Source organism: Colletes gigas, unplaced genomic scaffold (assembly GCF_013123115.1).
Source record: "Colletes gigas isolate AHSC1104 unplaced genomic scaffold, ASM1312311v1 Colletes_gigas_Sc00012, whole genome shotgun sequence".
NCBI classification, from domain to species: domain Eukaryota; kingdom Metazoa; phylum Arthropoda; class Insecta; order Hymenoptera; family Colletidae; genus Colletes; species Colletes gigas.
This window is the reverse complement of record NW_025106641.1, coordinates 4,328,174-4,354,609: the sequence shown is the minus strand read 5'-3', so window position 1 is coordinate 4,354,609 and position 26,436 is coordinate 4,328,174. Positions and strand designations below refer to the sequence as shown.

The 26,436-nt window shown below is 46.2% G+C and overlaps 1 protein-coding gene across 1 annotated transcript in view; it reads left to right on the top strand.

Annotated features, from left to right (window-relative positions):
• The window catches only part of LOC122398906 (hemicentin-1-like), a 125,092-nt gene that overhangs the window by 48,964 nt on the left and 49,692 nt on the right, over positions 1 to 26,436 (top strand). The window contains exons 4-5 of the mRNA XM_043399170.1: positions 15,552 to 15,662; positions 21,333 to 21,560. Of these exons, the coding sequence (XP_043255105.1) occupies positions 15,552 to 15,662; positions 21,333 to 21,560 (339 nt within the window). The remainder of the gene's footprint in view (positions 1 to 15,551; positions 15,663 to 21,332; positions 21,561 to 26,436) is intronic.

Genomic DNA, 26,436 nt, shown 5'->3' with positions numbered 1-26,436 from the left:
TTCCTGATCCTTTTCGACCCTTGCTCCCGGCGAGATTGCGTAATCAACGCGCGCGCTTGCCTCGAAATTGAATCCCAATTGTTCTTTCCGGTACCGGCGACTCGTTTCCAACCAGACGGGGCTGGGTAACCGTTGTTACAGCCATCTTACAACCTTCCACCGAGCTAAATCTACGAGCAAATAAATTTTATTAAAATTAATTCCACGCGCTCCGTAAATTGGAGTCATTTCCTTTTCGTTTCGCACCCGGTGAAAGTAAGCCAGCACGCGTGGGGTCGTCATTCCCATACGACCGTCCCCCCGCGCGCTCGTACAAGCAAGAGTCGCGACGAAAGTAAAGCTTTCAGGAAACTCCGAATGGAAAAGATGAAAGCAGCGGGAATCGTGGACGGGGAAACAGTTAAGTAAGTCCCACCAGCGCGGTAAGTCGTAAGAATAGAGAACTCGTCGTCTTCGTCCGAGGTCTTTTCTTTTCTACGTCCGCCACCCGTCCGTGTTTAAGAGGCATCCAAGAGCCGACATGACGACGGAAGGACCATTCTCGAGAAAGAATTCAACAACGAACGTCAGTTTCTCTGAGCGAGAAAAGCATCCCACCCCCTCTCCGCGATCGATACGCCCGCTATTAAGGGAACGAATACAGACGACAACGAAGAGAAAAGTACGACACTAGGCTGAAAGAGTTCGCAATTGAAAGCTACCCGCGGCTTAGAAACGGAGGCTGCGTCACAAAGGGTTCCGCGAAAGGGGAGGAAAAACTAAACGCGAATAGAAAGGGAAAAATACGGGCTTATGTGTTCCCCCGGTTTACGCGCGGATGGTAATTGCTCGGCGGTCTCGTTATGGCTGTTCTTTCTCGTCGAAAAGGTAGACACTTCGTCGGTCGTTGACGATCGGAGAATGAAAATGCTTCCCGCGGAACGAAGCGAAGCGGACGGGGGAATGGAAACGCAAGGGTCGCTTTGTACGCGTGCTTTCAGACTCGGTACAACGATTGGCCGTTTAAGCAAAACCGTCTAGTGCCGAGTTTTGTATCCCAATTTGCTAAATTTGGCAATAAAAAATTTTTCTGTTCGACGAAACGTTGAGTGCATTCGCTAATTTACTGCGCTCAGTCTACGCTCGCAATAATCTTTAAAGGAAAGTTTAAAGCTCTTTACGGTGAAGAAGGTTGTTTGTTAAAATTGCAACGTCCTCGATACGCACGAAACGAATGAGAAACACATACGTCTCTGGATCGAGGATCCTGGGTACCTTTAGACGGAATTAAAACGCACGGAGCTTTGGCATCTCAAAGGATAGAAACTCAACGTCTATACGGATATTCTCCGGAGAATTTTTACCGACGCCCAGAAGCGATATTACATACTTAGCCGTCGCGTCCACGGAGACTCAAACATACGGAATACGGACCTCGGTACTTTTTACGACGTCGCGCGTTTCACCTACCCGGGCCTTATTCCTCTTATTTCCCGGAAGATGAAGCAGTTATCTCCTGCGAGGTTCCCGCTGCCTCCTTTTCAATTTGTGTTCTTCCTCGTTCTGGAAAGCCTGATTCACCGACCACGATTTTTCACGTCGCCCGTCGTTTGAACTTCTTCAAACGACTTTTAGCAACGAAAAACCAACGAGCCTGAATTTCTTCCGTTCCCTTTCTTCCTTTATTTTTTTTTTCTTTTTTCTTTTTCTCTCTCGCGGTAACAAAACTCCTAGAGCCCCTCGCGCAAGAACGAGCGCGAGCCGCACGTAGCAAAAATATGTTACGAGACAAACATCTTTGAAGTTGCGTCGGTATTGCAGCATCAACTCGATTTGAGAAACGTGTCGCCGGGTCGTTTCTCCCCCGGGGGTTATACGGGATATTTTCCTACGATCTGTATACGATCCCGAACAGTTCCGAAGCACTATCCGACACTCTGTCGCGCGAGTTTTACCAGATTTGCCGCTTTGTCAATCTTTTTGGTTAGCAAGTTTCCCGGAAAGTCGGCGTATCGGCACCTCTGAAAGAGCATCCTCGTACGTGACGCCGAGTCAATTTCGACGACGTATTGTCGTCTCGCGAGACCCTTCTGTATGCTATACGAGCCAGATTTTTCTATGGGAACGAATACCCGTGCATTTCGTGGCCGAGTTCCCTGTTCGAGACAACGGATACCAAACTGTTGCGATACTTAATCGACTCCAGAATTTACAGAGTCTCAAAAGCAATGCAAATTATTACAGTACTTTGACTTGGTCTTATTTCAATTCTCTATAAGAAGACTAAATTTAGAGGACTTTGAAATTTTCTTGGATGTGCCCCTGTCCCCTTCCAACGCCTCTGCTATTTGATTATTATTAAAATATCTTCCTCCGCGAGACACGCGTCCGATGAAGAACGCGCGAATTTTACGGGCTCGTAAACGATTCCGATGTCCTCGTAACTCAACGCGCGGCCTCTTTCGCCAGTAACCGAGAAACTATCCCTTGACATTATTTCCGTCCCCTGTTCCCGAGGACGGGCATCCCTCCCGCGGCACCGCCATTAATTTCGCGTGCCTCGCGCGATGTCGCTTCCCGTTCCGAGTCCCAACGATCCGCGAACGAGCACGGATCCGGCCATCGAGGGGAAGAAAGAACGATCCTTCGCCAAGTTTCCGTTCGGCACCCGATAAATTACCGGAACCGGTACACAGTCGTCGCCGATGATCCATCCACCGAATTCGTACACCTCGATCCACGGACCATCTTCGTGACATCCGTGCGATCGATTCGAATGAAACGCCGAGACTCCCCGTCGACCATTCGTTCTCCCACGGAATCGTTCCCCCCCGGGATTACGCAAATATTTTCCCTCCGCCTCATTGGTTCTTCTCCTCTTTCCACGATCTTCCGGGGTCTCGACGTTCGCCATTTGTTTTCGTACATCCGGCCCCGCTCGTTCTTTTTATGCGCGCACGTTACCTTCGAACCGTGGGAACGCCGACGGTTAACGAGACAAACGAATACATCGTGCTCCTCTTCTTTACCTCGCGTTATCGGCGAATTCCACGACACGTATTTATTTTTCTTGTTATAAACGAACAACCTCGCAACGATGCTCGGGGATTTTCGAATTAGTATGAGATCGACGCGACGCGTTCTCAAAATGCAGGTGGTATAACGAGAAACACGCCGTGTATATAGATATAAAGGGGGAACAGACGATTCCGAGAACGATAAAATTTATCACCCGATGCCGGTCGAGGGTGAACGGTATCGGAAACGATATCGAGATTTATCGCAGCGATCCTCCGGCCAGGATCGGTTCCATCTTGGCGGTCCGTGGACCACGAAGACGCGAAGATTCAATCGAAAGCTTCGCTCGATACGCTCGATACCATCGAGTGTTCGTATTATAGATAGCGCCGGCGCTGTTTTCTCCGACTACGGGGAACGTTCGATCTATAATAGTATTCGAAAATGTCTATCGTAAATTCGAGACGCTTCCAAGTGTCTCATTTTCGTCCTCGTTTACGAACGCGATCGGGACATCGACGTCTCTTTCGATCACCGGTCCCAGCTGCATCGGCCTTCTACATGCTCGTATACTTTATTCACTCCTCCCGTTCCTTCTCTTTGCTTTACAGGTAATATTGCTGTGTCCAAAGCAAAGCGAGCTCGATAAAAAAAAAATATACGATCTCGATCGTACGTAACTTTTGGTAAGAACGGTCTTAATATTTTCGCGGAAAATTGCCAAGGGATTTCTGAAATTACGATCGAGACGGGTTTCAATCGGATTACCCGGGAACTTTAATACCCGTCGTTCGTCGAAACGTATCGTTGGTCGCGAAATAAGCTCGCGTATCGCGGAATAAATAGGACGGGATTTCGAAAATAGAAATCGGAGAGTTAGAGGCGTTGCACGTAGGCAATGACGTTTGAGAACAATAGCGAAAGGTCGTTCGGGAAAATGAGAAATTCAATTGGTGGAGCGAACGACGGTACCACGAATCACCGTCCATTCGATAAATCTCGATATCGCGCTCGACGTCGCGTTACGTCGTCCGGCGTTCCGCCACGGCTTTTACTACGCGGTAAACTTTTGCCGCTTATGTTTTCGCGAAAAGTAGAACCGGTTGACTGTCGATGGAGAGGATAACCGTAAAAACGGTGGCATAAATCTGCGAGTAATCCGCTAAATAAACGGACAATTTAACGGGAAGCTGTATGTCCGCTCTCGCCCCTGCCACGCTGCGACGTTCCGTTATCATCGGAAGCGGGAAAAAAAGCTGCGCGACTTCGACCTTTTGGTAGATATTTCAGTCGCTATCGCGCCGGTCGCGATATATTTCGTACATAAATCTCGTTGCTACATCGGTGCGCAATATGCGGCTATTATCTACAGACGTTCCACCGGTACTGTCCGTGCAAGTGTTACGACTAGACAACAATGTCGTAACAGGTACCCTTTGAAGCCATTAGATGGATATCTTACACGGTATTTGAAATCCATCCGATTCGCTGGAATTATTTTATCCTGAGTACAGATTCCATCTAGAAATCATTTCTACGTTAAAATCAGAATATCTGAGAGAGTTTTTAGCCATTTGCAAAAGTAGAAATATTTCATTCCTTTGGGTACCAGTCGAATGTCTTTTCAAAGACTCTTTCAAAGATTCTACCGTCCTCGTTTTGCTTGCAAATTAAATCCTTAATCGTCCAACGACACCAGAAGTTCTTTAACGACTTCTTTTCCACCGTATAAACTGTAAGATATTACAGCGATTACGTTTACGTCTTTGAATTGGCGTTACTCAAAGCTCGACGCTTTTAGAAAACGCATGAAAGTATTTCTTGCGAGAGCGAGGACCTTAAGTGATCGGATAATTCGATGATTTTGTCTAGTTTCGCTGATGGCGCGTTGGAAAGTTACGCGAAATGTCGCAGCTTAAGAGTTGGACTGGATCGTGGAAATTCTCTCTCGACGTTCGGGAAAGAAGAAACAGGAAGATGGTTTGGAGGTTGCGCGGAAAATGAAAACACTAGCTAGCTTCCAGTGGATCTCAGGCCCGGAAATGGAAAGAAACATCTCCGGAAGGCCATTGCGCTATCTACCACGCAAGAACTCGATGTCTGTTCTACGCTCTCGATAGGTTATGTAGGGAAAAAGCCAATGGTAGATAAAGACTCCTCTGCGTGTATTAATTTTACCGATTTCAATACTTTTGTCCAACGAAGAGCACACGAATCCAAAAAGCTAAACATCGTTCGTGTTCGACGTGCTTCGTATCGCGCGTGGAGACCGGAAATTACCTTGACGAGGTCTGTATCCGGCCAGGAGAAGGACACGAGCTGGGGGGGAAAAGAGGTTTAAAGTAACAAAATGTCGGACCTCTTCGACCGCGGTACATGAGGATTGCTTGTCAAACGTGCACGTTCGACGTCGCGATAAGAAAAATGGACGTCGACCGACCGAGCGAAACAAAAGGTGTACGAGAGAGGAAGAAGGGTGGTATTGGTCGCCGGGAAAAGGGAAAAAATAAGGGAAAGGGGACAGCAAGAAGAATCGGTGAACCGAGTCAGTCTTCTTCGGTCACGTTCGCTTCGAGACGGCAGCGTTCGTAAAACATCCAATTTCCGTCCAAGGTGCAAACCATAAAACACTACGGTGTTTCTATTCCGGTTTGTCGAAACGGCGAGCGTGCGGGAATCCTCGTTCGAGGGCTTTTATCGTTCGCGAGGAGTCGACGCGGACGGTTTCGTGACAAGATGTTAAAAAATGAAGGTGTCCGCGAAACGAAACTGTTTACCCTGTAAACGTTTCCCGCGGGAATCGAACGAGCAAACACGCCGACGACGCGTTCGTCTCCGTAGAATTGTTTTCGATGCTTCGATTCCAGACACACGGCCACGCTGCGAATCCCTTTTCTCTATATATTTCCAAGTTCCGAGAGGCGATTTCGCTCTCTAAACGTGCCTAATTTTATCATAATGTTCTCTGTTAGGAACAGATTCGCAGGTACTCCGATTCGACCATTATCGGAAGCTACCATCTGTAACGACGAGTCCCGTTCGAATCGAAGTAGTTAAAAAGGAACTTTCCCGTGGCCGTTAAGAGTTCGAACGACTGCTACGGATCCGACGAGAACGGCATTCAAATGAAGGGTAGAGTCGCGCGTCGCGACGAACGGAAACGGAAAATTCAACGATACAAACAGAACACGGTACACGACCGTGCTAAATAATTTACCGCGTGGAATTGGTACGGGGTTTCTGGACTCGTGTGCATCGACTGTAAAATTATTAACTCTCGTACGTACGATGGAACGTCGTTTCTCTTTCGGTCGATATAAATTATTCCATCGACGACGACGCAGGGCGATGAAACAGACTTCCCGGACGCGTCCGCCTCGCGCGATTTTGAAGGAATACGCGATTCGAAGAGAAAACTCCTGACGGGCGCAATTTGTCGCCGATCCATGGAAATTGCTACGGGTCGCGACGATCTCTTCTTCCGTTCCGGGACCCCCCCCCCCCCCCTCCCCCCGTGTTCGTGCGCTGAATCATTTACGCCCGCTGAAATCCCGACGGGGTTGTAAATAAGCTCGACAGAATTCTTTAATTAAAACGCTGGACTTTAATTGTCGCTTCATATAGTCAGGCCGGGTCGAACAAAAACCGAAGATTTACGGACGAGTGGACCCCCGTAGATTGCCAAGAATTTATAGAGCCACCGCCGCTCCTAGCCCCGAAAGATCGAGCGCGTCGGTGACTGGCCACTTCCGGGAATAGACAGATCCCCCCTATTCGCTAACCGGTGAGTTAAAATGGCTGGAGTGTGATATCAAAGTATCCCCGAATAACCTGTCGCGACGACGATACTTCCGTAAGCGAAATGCCAAACCCTTCCACGCCTTATTTCGCTTTCACGGTACAGGGCGTTGCCGAGGAGGGCCGAATCCATGCAAATAAAAGCGTAGCGTGAAAAGTGACGAGCAAAATTTATTTTTTACTATGGAAATTCACCCCTTTTTGTGTCGCGGGAGACACACCTGTACAGCCAGCGAGCTGTCACGCGTCGGGTAAAGAAGGCGCGACGCTAACGGGGACGAGTGCCCGCGAGCAATACAAAAGCGTTCGATCGATTAATCCGACGCGTTCGAAATGATTGCGCGAGAACGCATAAGTGAGTTAGTATATCGGCAAACCGTGGAGGCGACCGGCGCCCCCGCGTTATTGTCGAAAAATCCAGCGTGCGAGTACAAATGCGCTGTACACGGGGGAGGCGGTTCAGGAGAATACACAAAGAAATACGTGCGGCGCATACGCGAGAAACGGAGGGCGTCGTTGGCGCGGCGCGCCGGCATGAAAATAACATCGCCACCGCCCCGCGGCGTCGGAATTTTCCTAAATTTTTAACGGTAATCGTTACGTGGGCTCGGCCCGATACCCAAGTCACGCAGAAAGTCACCAACACGCGGCAGGAAGGTTGATGCAACGCGATAAGTCACCCCGTGCACCCGCACACTTGAACGGCCTCTCACACCTACGTCCGTCAGACAGGCCTGCCACCGACCGAAAACACCAGAATGCAACCGCGCCGTGTCCTGGGAATTCGATAAATTCCCATTGTTCCAATATTTTCCGCGACCGCACGCTCAGACGAGGCTCCCGCGACGGTTTACTTAACAAAACCGAATTGTTTTCCCTGGACCGGCATTTGCCTCCCGTGGCACGCGACCGTACTCGGAAATATCCCTACGTTTCCGAGATTTTTCCCTTATGGATACTTTCAGACCCTCGCATGCCCTGGAAATTCACGTGTCCAGATAGGATTTTCGAGCATAAAAGTACACGCCCCCTGGGGCTCTTGCCTCGAGGAAACCATTAAGCTGTTATGAAGGTCCAATTCTAATCTCTTTCGACCATGGAATACGAAATGACCATTTTTAGAAATGTTAGTATGTACCCAAGAAACCAACGATAATTTATAAAATTAAAACCAACTAAAACAACCTCCTAGATAATAACCAAACACCGGTTCGTTCGCAACTAACAAACCCTAAAATAAACCTCCGATCCTTGACCCATCTTGGTACATTTGCAAACATGTCCCCGACTCTGTACGGTCCTATTTTTTCTCGTTTATTATTCCGTATCCTTCCCGTCGCGTTTCGTCAACCCTCTCCAAACTTATACTTTTCTAACCCCTGGTGGCCACCTTATTTGATCATCGCTGTGTGGTTTATGGACCATGTCCTTCTTCTCGACTGCCCCCGTTTCTCCAGCATGTATCCAAAGTCCTCGTAAATTCCGCCACATTATTCCGCTGTTTCAATATTCTGGGCGACTGAAATATTCCTTGTCTCCTAATCGCCGGATTCTATCAAAATTTGTCTCTTCGCTATTGCAACGCTCTTCCAGGTTCCTTCCTTTAAACAAGTTCTTCCCAATTTCCATAACATTACACTTTCGTCTTCCCCTTGTATTACGTCGTTGAGAAAGTTCGCGTCGTTTCGAGCATGATATGCTCTATTTTTATTCGGCGAACAAAGTCGTTAAGCGAATGAAAAGCAAAAGGAGAAGCGCAACGCGCGACGAGCGAGAATTGCCGAACGAGTCACGCCGCCAGTTTGTTGCTGCGATAACAAATTGCGGGGATAAAGAACGAACCGTTTCGACGATCGAGAACAGTTGCACGCGATACGAAGATCAACGGACATATTCCTGGATCGCAGCTAGCTAGTTTGATCCTGCCCGTTTGGTACGTCGTACTTCTCTCCACTCGAAAGCCGCTTCCACGCGTTTCCGGTCGATGATTCCCTCCGATTCGACGGAAATCATCCTCGTGGAAGACCGAGTGACAAATGGCGGGACGGCAGTTTCCGCGTTATCTCGCCTACCCGAAAGAATTTACTCTCACCGCGGAGCTTCTTCACAAAAACTTGAACAAAAACTTCCGTGTAAAAGCGTCGAACGTCATTGAACATAGACAGGAAGGTATAATTAATATTAACACCTTTAGTGTTCCAAAGATACTTTAACTCGCGAGACAAGCAGACAATCTATTATTTTTAAATAAATATATTTCGAAAGAGAAATAAGCAACCGCTTGAAGATTAAGTGCCCGTAAAACGTTTTCTAAAAAAAACGTTGCGGCCCCCATCCAACAATCTCGCGGACATATTTGTTTAGAGCGATCGAACCGCACCGCGAAACACGCTCGACCCGAAATTAAATAAAAATTTTTTGATCGTTCGTTTCGAAACCTCGTACAAATATTTGCGGGGGAGAAAAAAGAATTTGTCTGGATTACCATAACAGGTATCGAGCCGAAATGTTATATGTGTAACGCGATCTCTTCCCTCGGGCCGGTGTATCGCGAACTCTCGCAATATTTAATCGATACCTGCTGGTCCACCAAAAAAAAAAACAAATATAAAAAGAAGAAAGATGGCGATCGAGCGATCGTAACGCGCACGATACAAATATCGTTCCTGAAATACGGTAATATTCGTAATTCCTGAAATATCGCGGGCATTACGCGGCGTTACCGATCATTTTTCCCGGATAATACCATTACTAATGCACTAACACGAACGCGAATGAATCATTTTTTAACGACATCTATTTCCATTCCGCGGATCGAAACATTTCCCGCGCTTCTGCAGGGAACACCGATAAAACTTAAAGCCGATAGCTTCCGGTATTAACGTCGCGATTACGTCGTTAGATCGCCATTATCGCATCTTTCGCCGGTGAATGCTATCGCGTCTCTTATCTAGATCTCAAAGAAAAATTCAGCGAACGACAGGGTTAATTTTAAAAAATATTTTAATGGTACAAGCATTCAAGAAAATTAATCCAAAAGCTTGTAATGATTTCTAAAAAGAATTTAACTGAGCTATAACGCTGCAACGTTTACGACGCAATAATTTCTGTATTCAGAACATAGTATGCATACAGATTGCCTTTTACGAACATAAAATATTTAAGTCCTTCGAAGATCAAACGGGTCTCGTACGTACCTGGCTATCTATACATTTATTTATATTTATGTGTACTTAATTAACCTTTAATTAACGAAACAGTCCTCAAAGGAATACACGATTTTTGCTTATTATCCGATTACCAGACGTAATAGTGGAATAAATTTATTTTATCAAAATCGATTCTACTAGTTTTTAAAAATTCACCGTCTACTTTTAAAGTAAGTACAAAGAAAAAGTAAAAAATTGATTCTTGTTGGTTCGTCGCGACGAGTTTATGAGAAACCGTGGTACGATAAAAATATGTTTATCCGGTGGATCTTTACACCCGTTCGGAAAGGATTAAATCTATCGGCGTCGCGAGTCCACGAAGGGGAAAGGATGAAAGTGTACGCTCGAGCACGTCGCGACTCGATAGCGTCGGAGTATATTCCGCAAATGGTGCATCCGGTTCGTGGCGAAGAAGAGATAGCTACTCGCCGCCAGGTTCTATCCGCGCGTGTATAGAGGTTCGGTGGAAAACGTCTACGAGATGCATACAACCGGATATTCGTTCGCACGGAGTCAGACAAACACGCACGGGTAAACAAATACACGTTTGATATCTGGCATAACGGACTGGCGACGCGAGTTTGGCGCTTGAAACCGCGAAACAGACGCGACGCCTTCGAGACATGGACGCTCGACAGACGTAAGGAACGGAACGAGACGTCAGTGGTTCCAACGACTCCCGGAGTTCGTCGCACGTGACGAGACTGGAACCGACACGCTGAAATCCACTTCCTGTACTCGCGAGTTACGCATTATCTGCTAATTCGAAGATTTATACCTTCTTGGATTTTAAAAATCTACATTCTTGCATCAAGGTCTGAAGCGTCCAAAATACGCGTCAGGTATTTTAAATATGCGCAGCATTTGTCTCCGTGCGACGTAAATTGTTTTTGAAAATACACGGACCAAACTATACAGTTTGAAAGAGTTACGAAGAACTATGAAAGGATTGCAAGGCATACGCGTGTTACATAGCGTTACACGTGTAATTAAGGTTCGCCGCGTTTCTGTGCGCGCTATTATTTTCATACGTTAACCGTTTATTCGTCTACGATGAAAATGGAGGATGACGGCCACGTTATAAAATAAAGTCACGTCGGATTATATTACGGAGCGACTGTGACCCGCGACTACGCCCGCTTTAGGAATTTGTATAGAACAAAAAAGGGCTTAAATTTACTTTCCAACAAATCATGTCATAAATGCTTTCCGCGTAGAAGCAAGTTTAAGCGAGATTTCATACGTTTTCCAGTTACCGTCTGCGACAACGCCTCCCGCCCCCCTTTCCCCCAGTTCCGGTTGGACTTTTGCTGATATTTTAATCCCACCGTTTACCGTGACGGGCAGACGCGACTAAGTTTTATCTATAATTCTTTACTACTTATCCCCGTAGGGCGGAGGTGCGATGATAAATAGCCTACCCTGTGCCCTGAGAATACTTTTAAAAGTCAAACCGAGGAAACTTGGGGCCGCGGAACCGAAGGATGAAATACGACCGCTGAACGAACTGTCAGAGTACGAAACAAAGTGGTGAATCTTTCGCAATTCGTATTTATGGGAATTCTAAATTCAAACAAAAGAGGTGAATTTTCACCTCGATTTAAATAATAGTAAAACGGGGGACACGAGTCGTCCGACAGACTCCGTTAACTGCGAACGAATCTCTTTAAAGCGAATAAAATAGGGGTTTGAAGGAGAGGATTAACGGAAGAATTAAAAAATGCTCTCGGAAAAAGAATGAAACGTCGAACGGGTCGAGAGCGAGTTAAATCTCCGGAAGGGCGAGTGTTCGATAACGAGTGCGTGATACAGTCTAGAAGTCTATAAATCCGATCGGTGTCGCGGAAAGTCCTCGTGTGTGTCGAGGGGGAGGGGGCGAACGAAGGTGGAAGTAGGAAAGTGAAGTCCGTTAAACGAGCTTAACGCGCGCCCGCCGCGGTAACGCATTACTCTCGACTAACGGGCCGTGTTGCAAACCCTATTAGCAATATATTTTCCCGGTCCAACAGATCTGGAGAGGCCGTCGGCTATCGTAGCCGGCGGCCGGACCCGGTTTGCACGTTGTCGTTCAAAAAACTTCGCCTCTATCGGGGTCCGCGCGGACGGGAAGCTCCTCGGCTCGCGATCGTCCCGCCCGTTTTCACCGCAAACTTTCCAGATTATACCCGGGGATCCAGAGATTTGTACCGGGAGGGACGACGAGCCGTGCGTGAGTCCTTTCAAAATCTCGAGTTAACCCGCGATCCGTCGCCGGATAAAGCTTCCCTCCGTGGCGAAGTCCGCGCGGATCGTTGCCTCTGAAAATATTCCGACGTGCTCCGATTTCGTGCTCTCGTTACGGCGCTTAATCGACAAATTAGCGACGTGATACGTCGCTGTTATCGTTCGTAGCCGCGATTCCCGTTAAACGTAACGCGACTGCGTCGGGGGGGGGGTGGGGGGTGTAAAGCTTTACGAGCGAGACTCGCCGGAGGGTTTCGCGCAACACGGGTACAAAACGACATAAACGCGAGAGCCCTTCCTCGAGAAGTCACTCCGGTAATCCCGTTCCTCCGTTTCGCGCTTTACGTCGGCGTCTCGCGGCATCCCTTTCGCCGTAGAATTCCCGTAAAAGTTTTCCAGACTGGTTCGCAGAGGCGAACGGAAGCTATGACCGAGCTTCGCATACGTTATTCCTTCCGACGCGCGATCCCTGAACGCGAGCCGCGTTAACCGCTCGAAAGAATTCGTCCAGCCTGCGCGTTCCTCGGGCTTTCGAAAGCACGCGATCCTTGGATCGTCGATCTCCGGAGATTTGTCTTCTGCCCCGTCGGGTTTACGACCGCTGGAAAACGCTGGGTAGAAACACCGTCGATACCGAACCGTTTACGTGGAATCGAGAGTAACGCGCGAATATCGAAACAAGATGCTTTCGAAACGACGACGAGCGAAGGAAAACGCTCGATTGTCGAAAGAACAATGGCTAGACCGAGAGACATTGCGTCTGAGGTACGGGGGTGGCTCGAGGCAGAGGATAAACGCGCTATAAAAGGTCGTGAATGCCGGCATTAGTGCTACTAAACCGCCGTCTTGGGCGGCCTTGGCTGTAATCTCGACCGAGATTACGACGTCCGTCTGTTGTACAAACTCCAGAGATCGTCGAGTCGTTCGCGTCCGCCTAGAGTTCTTCGTTCTCGTTTGCGCGGCGCCTCTCGCGCGTCGACGCTGAAACGGTAATCGTTCTCGAGAGAAAGGATGCAGGAACGAGAATCCCTTGCAAACCGTATCGTCCCTCGTTTCGCAAATCGATCCACGGCCAGCGAGCGCTCGCTTTACGATTTTATAGCCGGCGCTCGAACGAATACGATTAAGAACCTCGATTCCTCGAGGGAAAGAACAACCGAGCAGTCCGAGGGTATCTCCGAAACGATGACGTAGCGAAACACCGAATGCAATAGCAAACAATAAATTGGATGAACCCGTACGTGCAATCGTCTTCCAAGGTATTACAACTTTCAACTCTACGGATGTTTGGAAGAAATTTGTTTACCGTCCGATCTTTTGACGAGCATCTTCGCGGAACATTTTGCCAAAGATTTTATTTAATTAAACCGGTCAGAATCGTCCATGTTGAATTTCTTTCCGTCTGTGAGCACAACTTTTTTCCACTTTTCTTTCCAATGCGCTCGCTGCTTGGTAAACGCGAAACGTTCTTGCTTGTATCTCGCTGTTAACGCGGGTTTCTTTTTTAATTTCATTCCCCTTGGTATTATGCGACTATAGTCTTCCAGATAATTAACCGAGGAACGAAAGCTGTATGCAAAATAGCTCGTTTTTCACGGACGGACAGCCGTTGATTGCCTTCCGCTGCTCTGCCTTTCGCCACGATCTTCAACCGTCTTTTAATAATTTATACGAAGTGTTCGGCCACCTCTGGGAAAAATTTTAATGCGAGATTCTAGAGGCCAAAATAAGACGAAAATCAAGAACACCAATTCATTGATAAACGCTTCGTTAAAAAGTTATTAAAGTTCCGCCTGATAGAGAATTTTTTTCTCGAAAATGCGTAGGATTTCGGGGGTATGTCTATTCACCAAAAATGATTGTAGTTGACCTCTGCAACCAAAAATAATTTTTTTAGAACGATTTGAAATTTTTTAACTTTGTCGAAAAATTTCACACCTACTCGAATTTTTTTCTCAAAACTGAGTGCTAATTCAGGGGTATGTCTATTGACCAAAAATGATTGTAATTGATCCCTACAACTAAAAATAATTTTTTTAGAATGATTTGAAATTGTTTAATTTTGACGAAATTTCAGTGGAATGAATCAGATATTGGTCAGACATTGTACTTTCGGTAAGGAATTTTTTTCTCGAAAGTGCGTAGGATTTCGGGGGTATGTCTATTCACCAAAAATGATTGTAATTGACACCTGCATCTAAAAATAATTTTTTTAGAACGATTTGAAATTTTGTAATTTTGTCGAAAAATTTCACACCTATTCGAATTTTTTTCTCGAAACTGAGTGCGAATTCAGGGTTATGTCTATTGACCAAAACTGATTGTAATTGATCCCTACAACTAAAAATAATTTTTTTAGAACGATTCGAAAATTTTTAATTTTACCGAAAAATTTGCCACCTTCTAATATAGTTTATAGAACTTTAAGCGTTAATAACTTTTTAACGAAACCTTAATCAACAAATTGGTATTCTTGATTTTTCTCTTATTTTGACTACTAGAGTCCCCCATTAAAACTTTTCCCAGAGGTGGCCGAACCGAGCCTGTATATTTCGGTCGGACTTCGCTGTTACAAATTAAAATACGTTTAGACGCGTAGACTTATTAAAGAATTCAACGATTGTGATCGCAAGGCGGTCAAAGGTCAAAACGTAACGGCAATAGATATTTTCCAAGCAGATGGCGAAGGGTGCGAAACGGCCACGATGGTTGCACGTATTCCCAAATCGAGGCGAATCGTATGCGGAATATCTTACGCTCCCTGAAAGCGACGCGCATCCTCGGTTATCGAGTTTATCCGAACGAGAGTTCCTTTCTAGCGTTTTAGCAGCTAGGAACTTCGCGATCTTTTCCTCGTTTCGGTCGAACCGCCAGCAACCATCCGCTTCTTCCTCGCCTCGGAAACGGATGGAACGCAGCTACGTTCTTAGCGAGAAAGCAGTATAAGAGCGCAGGGGGTGTATGGTTCCAGCAGCCGTTGCCGCGACGATAGCCGGAGGCAATTTCCATCCAGCATCCGATGGGGGACGCGCGTCGTGGATGGAACTCGGCCTGTTTGCATTTACCCGCGACAGTATCGCGACCGAGCCGGCTGATGAAAGAGTCGAAGAAGAAGACGGGAACCGGGCGTAGAAAGAGGAAGCGTCGAGCCGAGCGAAAGCTATTTTCCTTCCATCGTTTCCGTCTCGCGCGCGATCCCCCCACCGTTGCCTTTATTCCGTTTCCTCGTCGTCGTCGCGGGTCCGTCCCCGCTTCTATCGCTTCCACTTGATGTCTCGAACGTATTGTGGCTCACGTCTTCCCTCCCTCGTTTTCTGTTCGCAGTGCCGCCAGCCAAGCCGATAATCTACGACGCGAAGAGGAGAGACATGAGCAAACTACTCGAGGCCTATCCCGAAGGAGCCGACCTCTTCCTTGTTTGCGAGGTGCACGGAGGTGAGTGTCGACCGTACGTTTACGTCCGACCCATTAACGCCACGACTACTTAAAATTATCGACTACGTGCTACGGCACTTTCGTTGCCATCGTTGAAAAAACTAGCGAGCAAAATAATCGAAAGAAATAACATCTAGCGACCTGACGATTACTAACGAGACTTACTAAATAATATACACAACTTTCATTAGCGTGAAAATGTTATATCGCGATGCTTCCACCGATTTAATTGATAGGACCGTTTCTACCGTGGAAAATAATGGATCGCCAGCTAGAAATAGCTCTAGAGCGATAAACGAAATTATCATAAGTAGCTACCCGTCGTTTATGAAATGTCAGTAGCCGAGCATCTATCATAATTGATCAAGCTGCACGACAACCACGTTCAACCGTGGCGTTTCTGTTCGAGGAAACTCGTTCGCCGACATAAATTCGATGTGCCTGGTGCCTGGGAAAATGAACCGAAAGGCAGACCGGCTCGTTCGTGCTGGAAAAGAGCCGCGTATTGTCGAGACGTTCGCACGGTATGGTTGGCGAAACAAATATGGCGATTTCGGAGGAACTGCGGGGTGCCAAGACACGGTGGCTCTGCCAACAACGCCGGAACCGGCTTTCGGGGATCTTTTTCGAGCCCAAGAATCTCGAGTCTGAAAGGGACTCGTCAACCTCGTATTTCAAAAAATTATATGATTCTTGAAATAAAAGTTCGTTTTTGAAAACAAGGAACAATGAAAGTTCTATGAGAAAATAATAAACAATGAATTTGAACCGAATCGAATATAACGGACTGATATGTCGCTGTGGAAAACCATTTAACGTTATATTTGTTTCGTTGACGATACCACTCGAATGCGAACGGTATTTTCGATGGGAACCATTGTGCCTCTTGATTCGCGAAACAATGGGACCGTAAAACGTCATCCTGGCTAGTCAGCTTCATCGACCGACACGGTCGAATCTAGGAGCTATAATTAACGAAAACCTTTTACGTACACTTTGTTCTGGAAAGAACATCGCCCTTGTGAGGATTCGAAAACTGGAAAGTAACAGTTTCCTTCGCTCTAACGCTAAACGATTCCAAACAATGGGAGACTGCGCTACCAGTAATTTAAATTAATCGTGAAACGTTAAGTTCGCGTATTATAATTCGAGGAAATGGAATTCGCTGGTTACTTCGATAGAAACGCTAAACTATCCAACTAAATAGATATTAAGAGCATACTCCCGTATATCCTGTTGGAAACTACGGTTGGCAATAATGAACAACTTATTCGCAACACTAATGGTGGAGGATCCAGTTTTATTGTTGAAGAACCGTATTTTCCACCCAACTTTGATCGCTATTTCGGTACTGACGCCAGGGAATTTTTAAAATTAAAATAAAAATCATTCGCGAGGGTATATCACGATCGCGAAGATTGGTAGCGTAAAAATAAAGCTGGAAAGAAAACCACCGCGACTTGGAGCAGATACGCGGGAGATCGTACGTTGGGTTAGGATGAACGGGTCCCGTTTCGCGCAGTAATATCTGCCTCGACGTCTAGCGAGAGAGATTTCCACGCATAAGCGATCGCGCGTAAATCGCGGCAGAAGAGGTTTCAGAGGCGTAAACGTCTTTCAAATCTTACGTACCGAACGAGAAATCCTATTTCCTTGAACCGCGAGTATTCACTGGCGCGAGGCCAATTCCATTTAGAGACGGCGTTCGCGTACTCGAAGGAAGGAAGTACGAAGTAGACGAAGTAGAAGAAGGAAGAAGACGGCTCAATGGTGAAGAGGCTAGAAGAGTACAGGTCGGTTTTTCCGAGACACCACGCGGTGCTGGTGTCGCCTTGCCTCGCCTCGCGTCGCGTCGCGCGATGAATACCCTGGCTCGACGCCAATTTTAATCTTCCAAACTGGCATTCGCGCGTCGCAAGCCACGAGTATGCGAGGAATTATCCCCCTCGTCGGACAATCATTACCCCAGACGAGCCATCTTGCAAAACTTACACTCTTTATCCGAGTTATCGACGTTAACCATACTCTTCCGCCTCGTTTACGATCCTAACGCGCCCGAACAACGGACGAAAATTCTAAAAATGCCCAGCTATGTTTGGTAATCGTTACGAATATAATTGCTGATTCTTTTAGCTCACGCTATTGATATTTCCAACGACTGTTTTCGCAAAAACACCGATCACCGTGGAAATTCGAGACGATTCGCGTAATTTTACGGAACGTTACGGTCTCGCGAAGTCACGACGACCGAGAGTTCCGACTCTTAACGTCGATGTTCAACTATCGACAGAAATCTCTTCGTGTTAGAGCCATAAAAAGGAGAAACGAGGGATTCCGAGTCGTTCGTAAAAGTCCATTATCCTACGAAACACCACAAATCCCCGAATGCGCACTTTGGCAAATGTCGCGAAACTTTCGACGGATAATACAGTGCGCGATGTCGAACGTAATCGGGACAATTGCAGTCGTTCGACCGATCGATCGAAAACACGCGAGTTTTTCTCGCTATCGATAAGTCGTTGAATAAATGCATTATCCATTACTTAAATTCCACCTATTAAAACAACATTAAACGACCATAATGAACTGCGATGCAACTAGTTTCGTTCCGTGGAAATTCTGAAAAAAAAAAAAAAATTCCCGGCGTTCGCGGAGCAAACTTCCGTAATGTTTGACTTCCATTAAACGTCCAATATTACTTTGAATAATGAAATTTCGGAAATTAACGGGGCAACTAAACTTCGACAACGAAGTTCCTTCGATTCGGCGAGAAATTTTTTTTTTTCGTTTTCTCTTCGCGAACCTTTCCCGCCGGTTCTCGAGGAAGATTACACGGCTTTCAAACGGCGGCCAGGCAGAAGGGTAAGGTTCATCGGACGAACGATTTGTCACTTGACGGCGAAACGAACTTCCTACCAAGTTTTTTCCCTTTTGCGTGGCACAGGTAGTCGATGTGTTGGCGAAACTCCGTAGTAGCCGAACAACGAACGAACAAGGAAGACTGCCGGAGATCCGGCGAGACGGAACTCTCGACAAATTTATATTTTCCTCTCCCTTTGCGTTCCGCGCTGCGTAGTGCATTTCGTATTCACCGGAGAATCCGATCTGTCGCCTGTTTACGCGACCACTCTTCTCTCGAAAACGTGCTACACAAATCCCCAAGACGGAGATATTTGATATGAAAGATCGCCTAACTTACGTAGTAACTTTCGTACGAGTCTACGTATGTATATCCGATTGACCCACGGGTATTCGTTTCCTGCTACCTGTCCCGTCGCCACGCTTCCAGCAAAATTCCTAAACCATCGTAGACGCTTGTTTTGCGTTTAAATAAATCGGTGTCTTCTAAGCGAGAAAGGGTAAATGTTCGAGCTCAAGGCGTTCGGACAAAAGACCTCCATTGTAATCACTCTTTGTTATCTGACAATGCACTGTGTCTTCATCGACAACACTGCTATCGTTTGAGCGTCACTTTGTAAGTAATTTTGCATCGAGGCACGGCAAATCGTTTGTTTTTACGCGCCAAACAGTCAACGAAAAACGCGTGCACCGCGCTACGTTTCTCTTTCATTGTTCGCGGGATTTGCAGTTTTACATTTGTCCCCACTCGCGACGGAATTCGAAGTGAAATAAATAAATGTATTTTAAAAGGAGAGAATATTACTCGCGATAATGCTCATTAAGGTGAAAGAGCACCCTCTCTGATAACATTCCAAAGTTGAAGATAATACCCTTGCCAGACATCGTTAAGAAGCTCCGAGCACAATGGCGGGTAAAAGCATTGTTCGCGGGATCCCTCGTGGAATTCCGGAAATTATAACTTCGTTCCTGATCGGATCTGATCAAATGCTGTTTCACGGCGAATTAAAATCGCGGGAACGGATTGCACGGCGACGTACGACGGTCTGCTCGAAAAATGGAATCATCGGGACTCGTATAAATATAACGGACACCGTCGAGAGAGCTACTAAAATTCGTTTCTTATTGTACCTCCTTCACTGTCGCGTAACATTATTACGACCGAGTCGTATCCAGTCCGCGAACCTCGTAATATATACCTGTGCCATCCATGATACCAGCTGGAGGCTCGGAGAGCAATAAAGATCCTCTTTCTCTTTCCCTGGTAATCCCTCGGTCCCTTACTTCCACCTTTTCTACTTCCGCCTCTCACAGAGGCAATGAAATAATTCCCCGTGACGCAAACCGGAAAGTCGAGAGCATGTGACATTCACCCTCGATTCCCCTTTCCACCGGGTTCTTGCCTACCCCAGACTCCACAATCCCTCGCCTCTGTCACTTTACCGCTCTCTACTCGTCGTTTCCCAGCTCTCGCGGCGCATAATTCGCTTTCGGAATGAACGAGTTCTGGGCTCGTACCGGGGAAACCCGATCCACACCGAAATGCACTTATTTGCCCGTACGTCTACACACCCGAGACAAAAAAGTACACCATAATAACGCGTCTTATGAATTTTCATATCCAAACTTAAAGTTTCATCGACGTAGCGTACCGACGTTCGTTCGCGAGATCGAAAAGGAGGTAACTTCTGGACGAAAAAATTATTTTGTTTCGCGAGATTTGCTATCCCGAAACGTTCACCACCGGTGTGCAAACGCGTTGCGTTCTCGAACGTCTGAAACGCTACGTGGCGATTAATTGCGCGTTAAGGTACGTTTCGCAAGAGACTCGAAACAATCGCCTTATCTGCGCGTAATTATCACGTTCGGTGTACCGCGCCGTAGAGACGAATGCGAGTCCTCTGTTAGCTAAAATTCGTCGCGCTTGAATTTCCATTGTCGTCGATAGCAACGTCGATCCCCCTGTCAATTACAAGCAATTCGCCGTACAGTCTTCGTAGAGACGTTATCGTGTACCTGTTAAAAGATACCGACGGCGAATCTCATTATTGTCCCACGAATCTTCGTCTAATTACGACCGGCGACATTCCTCGGTTCCTAAGCGACAAGTTTGCGCGAATAATTAACCTAGGGAATTAGGTGTCCGTGCAGACGGTACATCGGGAACAATAAATTGACGAGCAGACGTCGAGCGGTTTCCATTGCGATCGCTATTGTTGCGGCCGAGTAAGACCCGTCGAGCGACTTGATTGACGACTAGCTTGCAGCCACTGATACACATCCGTAGACACGGCAGCCGTCTCGATGCGCCGGCTACTCAGATTGATTCAACTGCTCGGATTGCCTGACCGACAATCGACCTGTTTGCTACGGATAAGCGACAGAGAGCACTCCGTCAAATAGATTGCAGGATGCCCTATAATTCCACTCGTACCGTAAACGATTCTTAGTCCACCGTGAATTTCGATAACCTCCAATTAGCGAGAAAACTTCGATTGTACGATTTTCTCGACTCGTACACGAACCCACGATCGAAGCATCTCGCGATGCAACGTCGACTTGACTCTATTTTATTACAAATATAGCAATTTATTTTATTCTTATTTTCGTCGCCAAGAGTTGTACTATTTAAAAATATTTTTTAAATAGTTCAACTTATAGAGAGGATGAAACTTTTGATTGTTATCGTCTCGTTCGTAGCTGTCGAGGGGATTGAAAGTAAAATTTATGTAAAAAACGAACAAGTAAGCTTGTAAATAGATAAATTGCATTACTCAGGTGTTCTAAGGTAGCCTATCTGTTTCGATTCAGGTAAACCCAGACCTCGAGTAACGTGGTATCTGGAGTCGCAGATAATTGATGCGCAGTCGGAGGTTCGGGAGACCCAAGGGCCAGGGGGTGAAACCAACTCTGTAACCATAAGCAACGTGACGCTGAAGGGTCTCACGAGAAACCACTACCACGCCAAATTGTTCTGCAAGGCGAGCAATACTCATTTAGCACCGCCGCTCACCACCGTTGTCATCATCGAACTTTACAGTAAGTGAATCTACAATTTTTTACGACAAACCGAAATCTCTGTAGTAGAGAAATAAATAATCCTGCTCCTTGACTTTAACTTGGAATCGAAAAAGCAGAAGATTTTAATAGCGTTGTTCGATCTATTTAAAATTACAGCAGGTAATTTTTCCCCCCGTTCGACTGTGAAAGTCGACCCGGTTATGCTAATGAACTATCAATAATTAACGACGCTAATTACCCGCGAAGCAGGGAACAGCTTTATTCGAAACTCGAACGCCTGTCCCGCCCACAGAGATTTCGTTTCACGATCACCCGGTATGTATGCGTTCGAACAGAACGAATTTTGTTCTTCCTTTTCTCTTTGCACGTTCCGTACACGCGATCGCGCGTCGAATGGAAGCGACCAAAGCACTTCAGACAAGAGGGAACGCGTATCGAGCGCCGAACGCGCGGGCGTTTTCCCCGATTTTAACCGAGAACGGACCGAATATTTAACCGTTTCGCGTGCAACTTTCCCGAACCAACTTTTTCCGCCGAAACGGTCGCGGTATGAATGAACATCGACAATGGCAATAAAACTGACGATGGATAGATCCGTAGAGACGAAATTGAAATGTTTTTCGAGCGATTGCAACGAAAACAAAGGTACACCAGACGGCGAACGGCCGCGAACCGTTGTGAATCGTGATCGAAAGGCAATCAGTACACCGATGTCATTAATAAACGTTATTTCTACAATTGTCTGAAATTGTCCAAATTGTGGCGTGCCGCGACCGCCAATATGGCGCGGTACACCAGCAACGATGTTCAATTAAATTTTATGGAATTCGTACGCGTACGTACGCCGCGATCGATGGCTCGAAACAATTGAACAAATCGAGAGAAAAACAAATAGTCGTGAATAAAAAAAAAAAGAAAAAAGAAAAAAAAATACTACGAATAAATATTTCATTGGAATAATTGCAGAGAATCGGAACCAACGGTTAATCTCTTTTCGACGCCGGCGACCTGTAAACGTTCGATCGAGGAACAGAACGTTTCCCGTTTACTCGGTGGAAACGTCACCGAGCGTCAATGGAGAATATTAATCAGAGAGAATTAATATCAGCCAGAACAGTAGTTCAATCACCGAAAAAAAGAGGATGAAATATTCGGTGGGTTGCGGCCAACGGGTCCGGGAATTATTGTCGTCTGCAACGATCTCTTCCGCGTGCATAGTTTCGCGCATCAAGATACATTTGTATTGCGTTTGGATAAGTTTGACATGTAAATGGAGGAGCGTGAATGTTCGAATGCCGAGTGTTATCGCGAGTTGTTGATTCTATCTAAAACTAAATTCTAACATCGAGCAACTCCTTGTGGAACTCAAACTAGAACCGACATCCTTCGTATCTGATGCTACTTATCATCCACCTGCTTGGATCTCATCTGCATACACGAATCACTGTTATAACCTCGAAGTCATATCCCTAAGACATTGTCTCATCTGTGTCCATGCGAAAATTGCAATCTATTATGCGTTCGTTGCATCTACAACTTAATAAATGGGTACGTCTGACCATTGATCGACATTTCTACTTGCGTTCAAGTCCAAGTTTTTCTCACACACGAAAAGCGTAACCGTAACGACTAAATAAATAATTCCGCGTACTTTTCCTAAACTTGAAGGCTACGCGAAACTTTCAGGAAATCTTCCCGCGCGAGGGACACACTGTCTTTCGAGATAAAACTCATGTCGCGAGATTCATCCGGCTCCCAGACGAATATTAAATTTCCATAATCCGTGATTCGATTAAAAACTCTCTCTGCAACGATCGCAGTCGTCGGTCGATGCGGAAAATTAATATTAATAATTTTATAAAAGTCGGTCCGCTGGCTCATCGGTGCGCTCGAGATTCATCGCAGCTAGCGAGAAACTTTCTAGGCGAACAAACAAGTTTAAATTAAATTGCCCACCGCGGCAAGTCTTGGTTAGCGACGGATACAGGAAGAAACCGAAGCGAGTAATTCTGGACGAAGGTGTCGGCGCTAATGCAAAAGAGCCGCTTGGGAAATACGCGCTAACTGAAAACCGCCTTTAAAGCATGCAGAAAATATTCTCCAAAAAGAGAGATTCGATGTAAAAGAGAAACTTTTTTATCACCTTTCGCTTTCGTTCCTCACCCGCCATTCTCCCCCTTCGCCTTTGCTCTACCTACTCGAGGACCTTCTCTCCCGTCATGCTATCCTTTATAAGTGGCCGCGTTGAAAAAGAACGTTATTAGATGTTTCGATTTATTTAACATCGGCGACGACGACGCGTGCAATAATGCATGTCCTCGCTCGACTTTCCATTAACCAGCACTCTCGGGACCCTACTTCGTCGCCAAACTTGCCCGTTACGATCTAAAGGTTCCTCTTCCGACGACCTTCTGCTCAACTCTGACACCCTGTCCTCGCACGCGCGGACTCACACGGTTCGCCTAAAGCTTCGCGAACTCTTCCCCGACAGAAGACTTTTATCAACTTACTTTCGCGCAACTCCACTTTGTCAATCGAGGAAAATAAAAGTATGAGACTCCGAACCACAGTATCACTGTGATCGTATAACACTGTCTGTTCGACTTCGTTCTCGAGTAAATAAGAAACGATGCATCGTCGAAACGACTCCGCGTCTACTAGATTTTTGTACTCGACAGAGGATAAACTGGATGCCCGGACACTTGGACTAAAAATCTCGATCGGTGGTTCCCCGTTCAGTGAAATCGTCGCAATTAAGACCTGCGCCAGAGAGAAACATCGACTGGGCCATAGTATACGACCGATTTGTCTTTCTTAACTTCGGTTTCACGGAACGATCGACGAGCACGGCGCGACTTAACGTTAAGTGGTCAACCGCTCGAGAATTCCCTCGTAATTTTCTTCGACGATGTCTAACAGCCACTCGTTGCTTACCGTCTGGATGAAACATCGAAACTCATCGGTAACTTCGTCCCTCTATCCTTCGTTAATTGGAATCGGGTTAGATGAGGCGCGCCGCAAATAATCGAGGAGCACTCCCGTTCAACTACTTGAAAGTCTAACGAGCTCAAGAAGAGAGTGGACGGCAGACGCGCGAGTCGATCGCATCCTCGATCGAGGAGTCGTTTATTTGCACGGTGGAGGGGAACCCGTGTATAAATTTACCTTAAATATTTGTATAAATATTTCATGATCGTTTCTCCGCGGCGAGTAGCGACAGGAAGCGCAACGCGTGGCCCCAGAGCGTACAGATTGTTTAAGAAGCTTTTATCTCGATATAAAAGCACTCCGAACGAATACGGGTTACTCCGCGTTCCCGTTAAAAGATTCGAGCGTTTTCTTCGCGTTATAAAACACTTGAGAAACTCGATACTCGACCGGGAAAAATGAATTCCTCCAGCTGGAAGAATTTTAACGAGTACTGTTAAACGATATTCAAAACGAAAAGCTTTACCATCTGAAAGTTAATTTGCAGGAAATGGGTGAACGCTTTTTTCGTTCGAAACTGGTATAACTCGTTTTGAGATCTTACCTATAAATTCATGGCAGAGAGAAAGGCAAAAATGAAGGAAAATTAGTTGATTTCGATTCGATTTTGTTACTCTTCCTCGCGAAGAACGACCAAAAGAAACATAAAGCCTCACTGTTTCTATTAATATCTGGGACTAATTGGAAGCACGACAGACGAAGTGTACGCCGAATAATTGGCGAATTCTTGGTCGATACGCTTGAAATTCTAACGAATGCCGATGCACACGCAACTCGGACCGAAAGTGTAGCCCCGGCTGAAGTGACTTTTTGCGATTTGCATCGAATATATTTGCATATTTGCGTATCGGAAACCGCGGCGCAGGATTCGAGAGTCGCAGCTGGATCCGAGGAACGGATACTTTCCCGTAGATTCGGTTCCGTGGAACATCTTTTCAACCCCGACATCCGCCGCGACTGATAATTTGCCGATTTAACAAGACTGTTTCACGACATGAAAAGGTTACCGCGAATAGGAAGGAACGACCGTAAATTACGAGAACATTTTGCTGAAGCATACTAGCGGCGTGGTTCATTTTCATTAGCGCACAGAACTAGAGAACGTGGCTCGATAAAACAAGCCCGGGGGTAGGGGAATCTTTACATTCCGCCCACAAAGAAATCTCATTTGACAAAAATTCACCGGCCAACCCGACGACGTAATCGATTTTACGCTAATTAGTAAGAAAATTAATGAGCCCGCTTCCGAAAAGAGTTTGCGAAGCTCGTTAGTCTTTCATGGCTAGAAATCTTAACATTTCGAATTGCACAGAATACACCTGATACACTGATTTGGTGTTCCTGGTATTCTTTAATTACCCCCCTATGTCTGGGACTCGAAGATCGTACCATTAAAGTTCGAGCAAACTTGGAAAAACTAAGGAGTAAGTAGTAAGAGTCGAACATTGGTCGTATGGCCAGTAGTAAGTACCAACCATTGATCAGACGTCGGACCAAATTTACTCCAATACGAACGTAACTTCTTCCGTGCCTTTTGCCTCGAATTTCTTTATGTAAAACGAAAGGAACAAAGAGCGATTCATATTCGTAATCGTGTGTGCGAAAAATAAAGATTCCCTCGGACGACAAAGTTTGCACCGCGACAGGATTTTCAAGGAACACGAAACGTCCGATTTTCCAAACTGAAACTACAGACATTCGTGGGACAGCGGAGACGCAAATGGCGTAACGACTCTTGAAAGTACCCTTCCTGAGACAAGTAAGTACAGAAGGATTTAAACCACTCTCGTGACGAGTGAACTTGCTCGTCGTAACCTGATAACGAAACCCTCAGGGGATCAAATTACCTTTCTCTCTTTTATAATATAGAAGAAGCAGCTATCGCCACGTGAATTAGTCTGGTTAT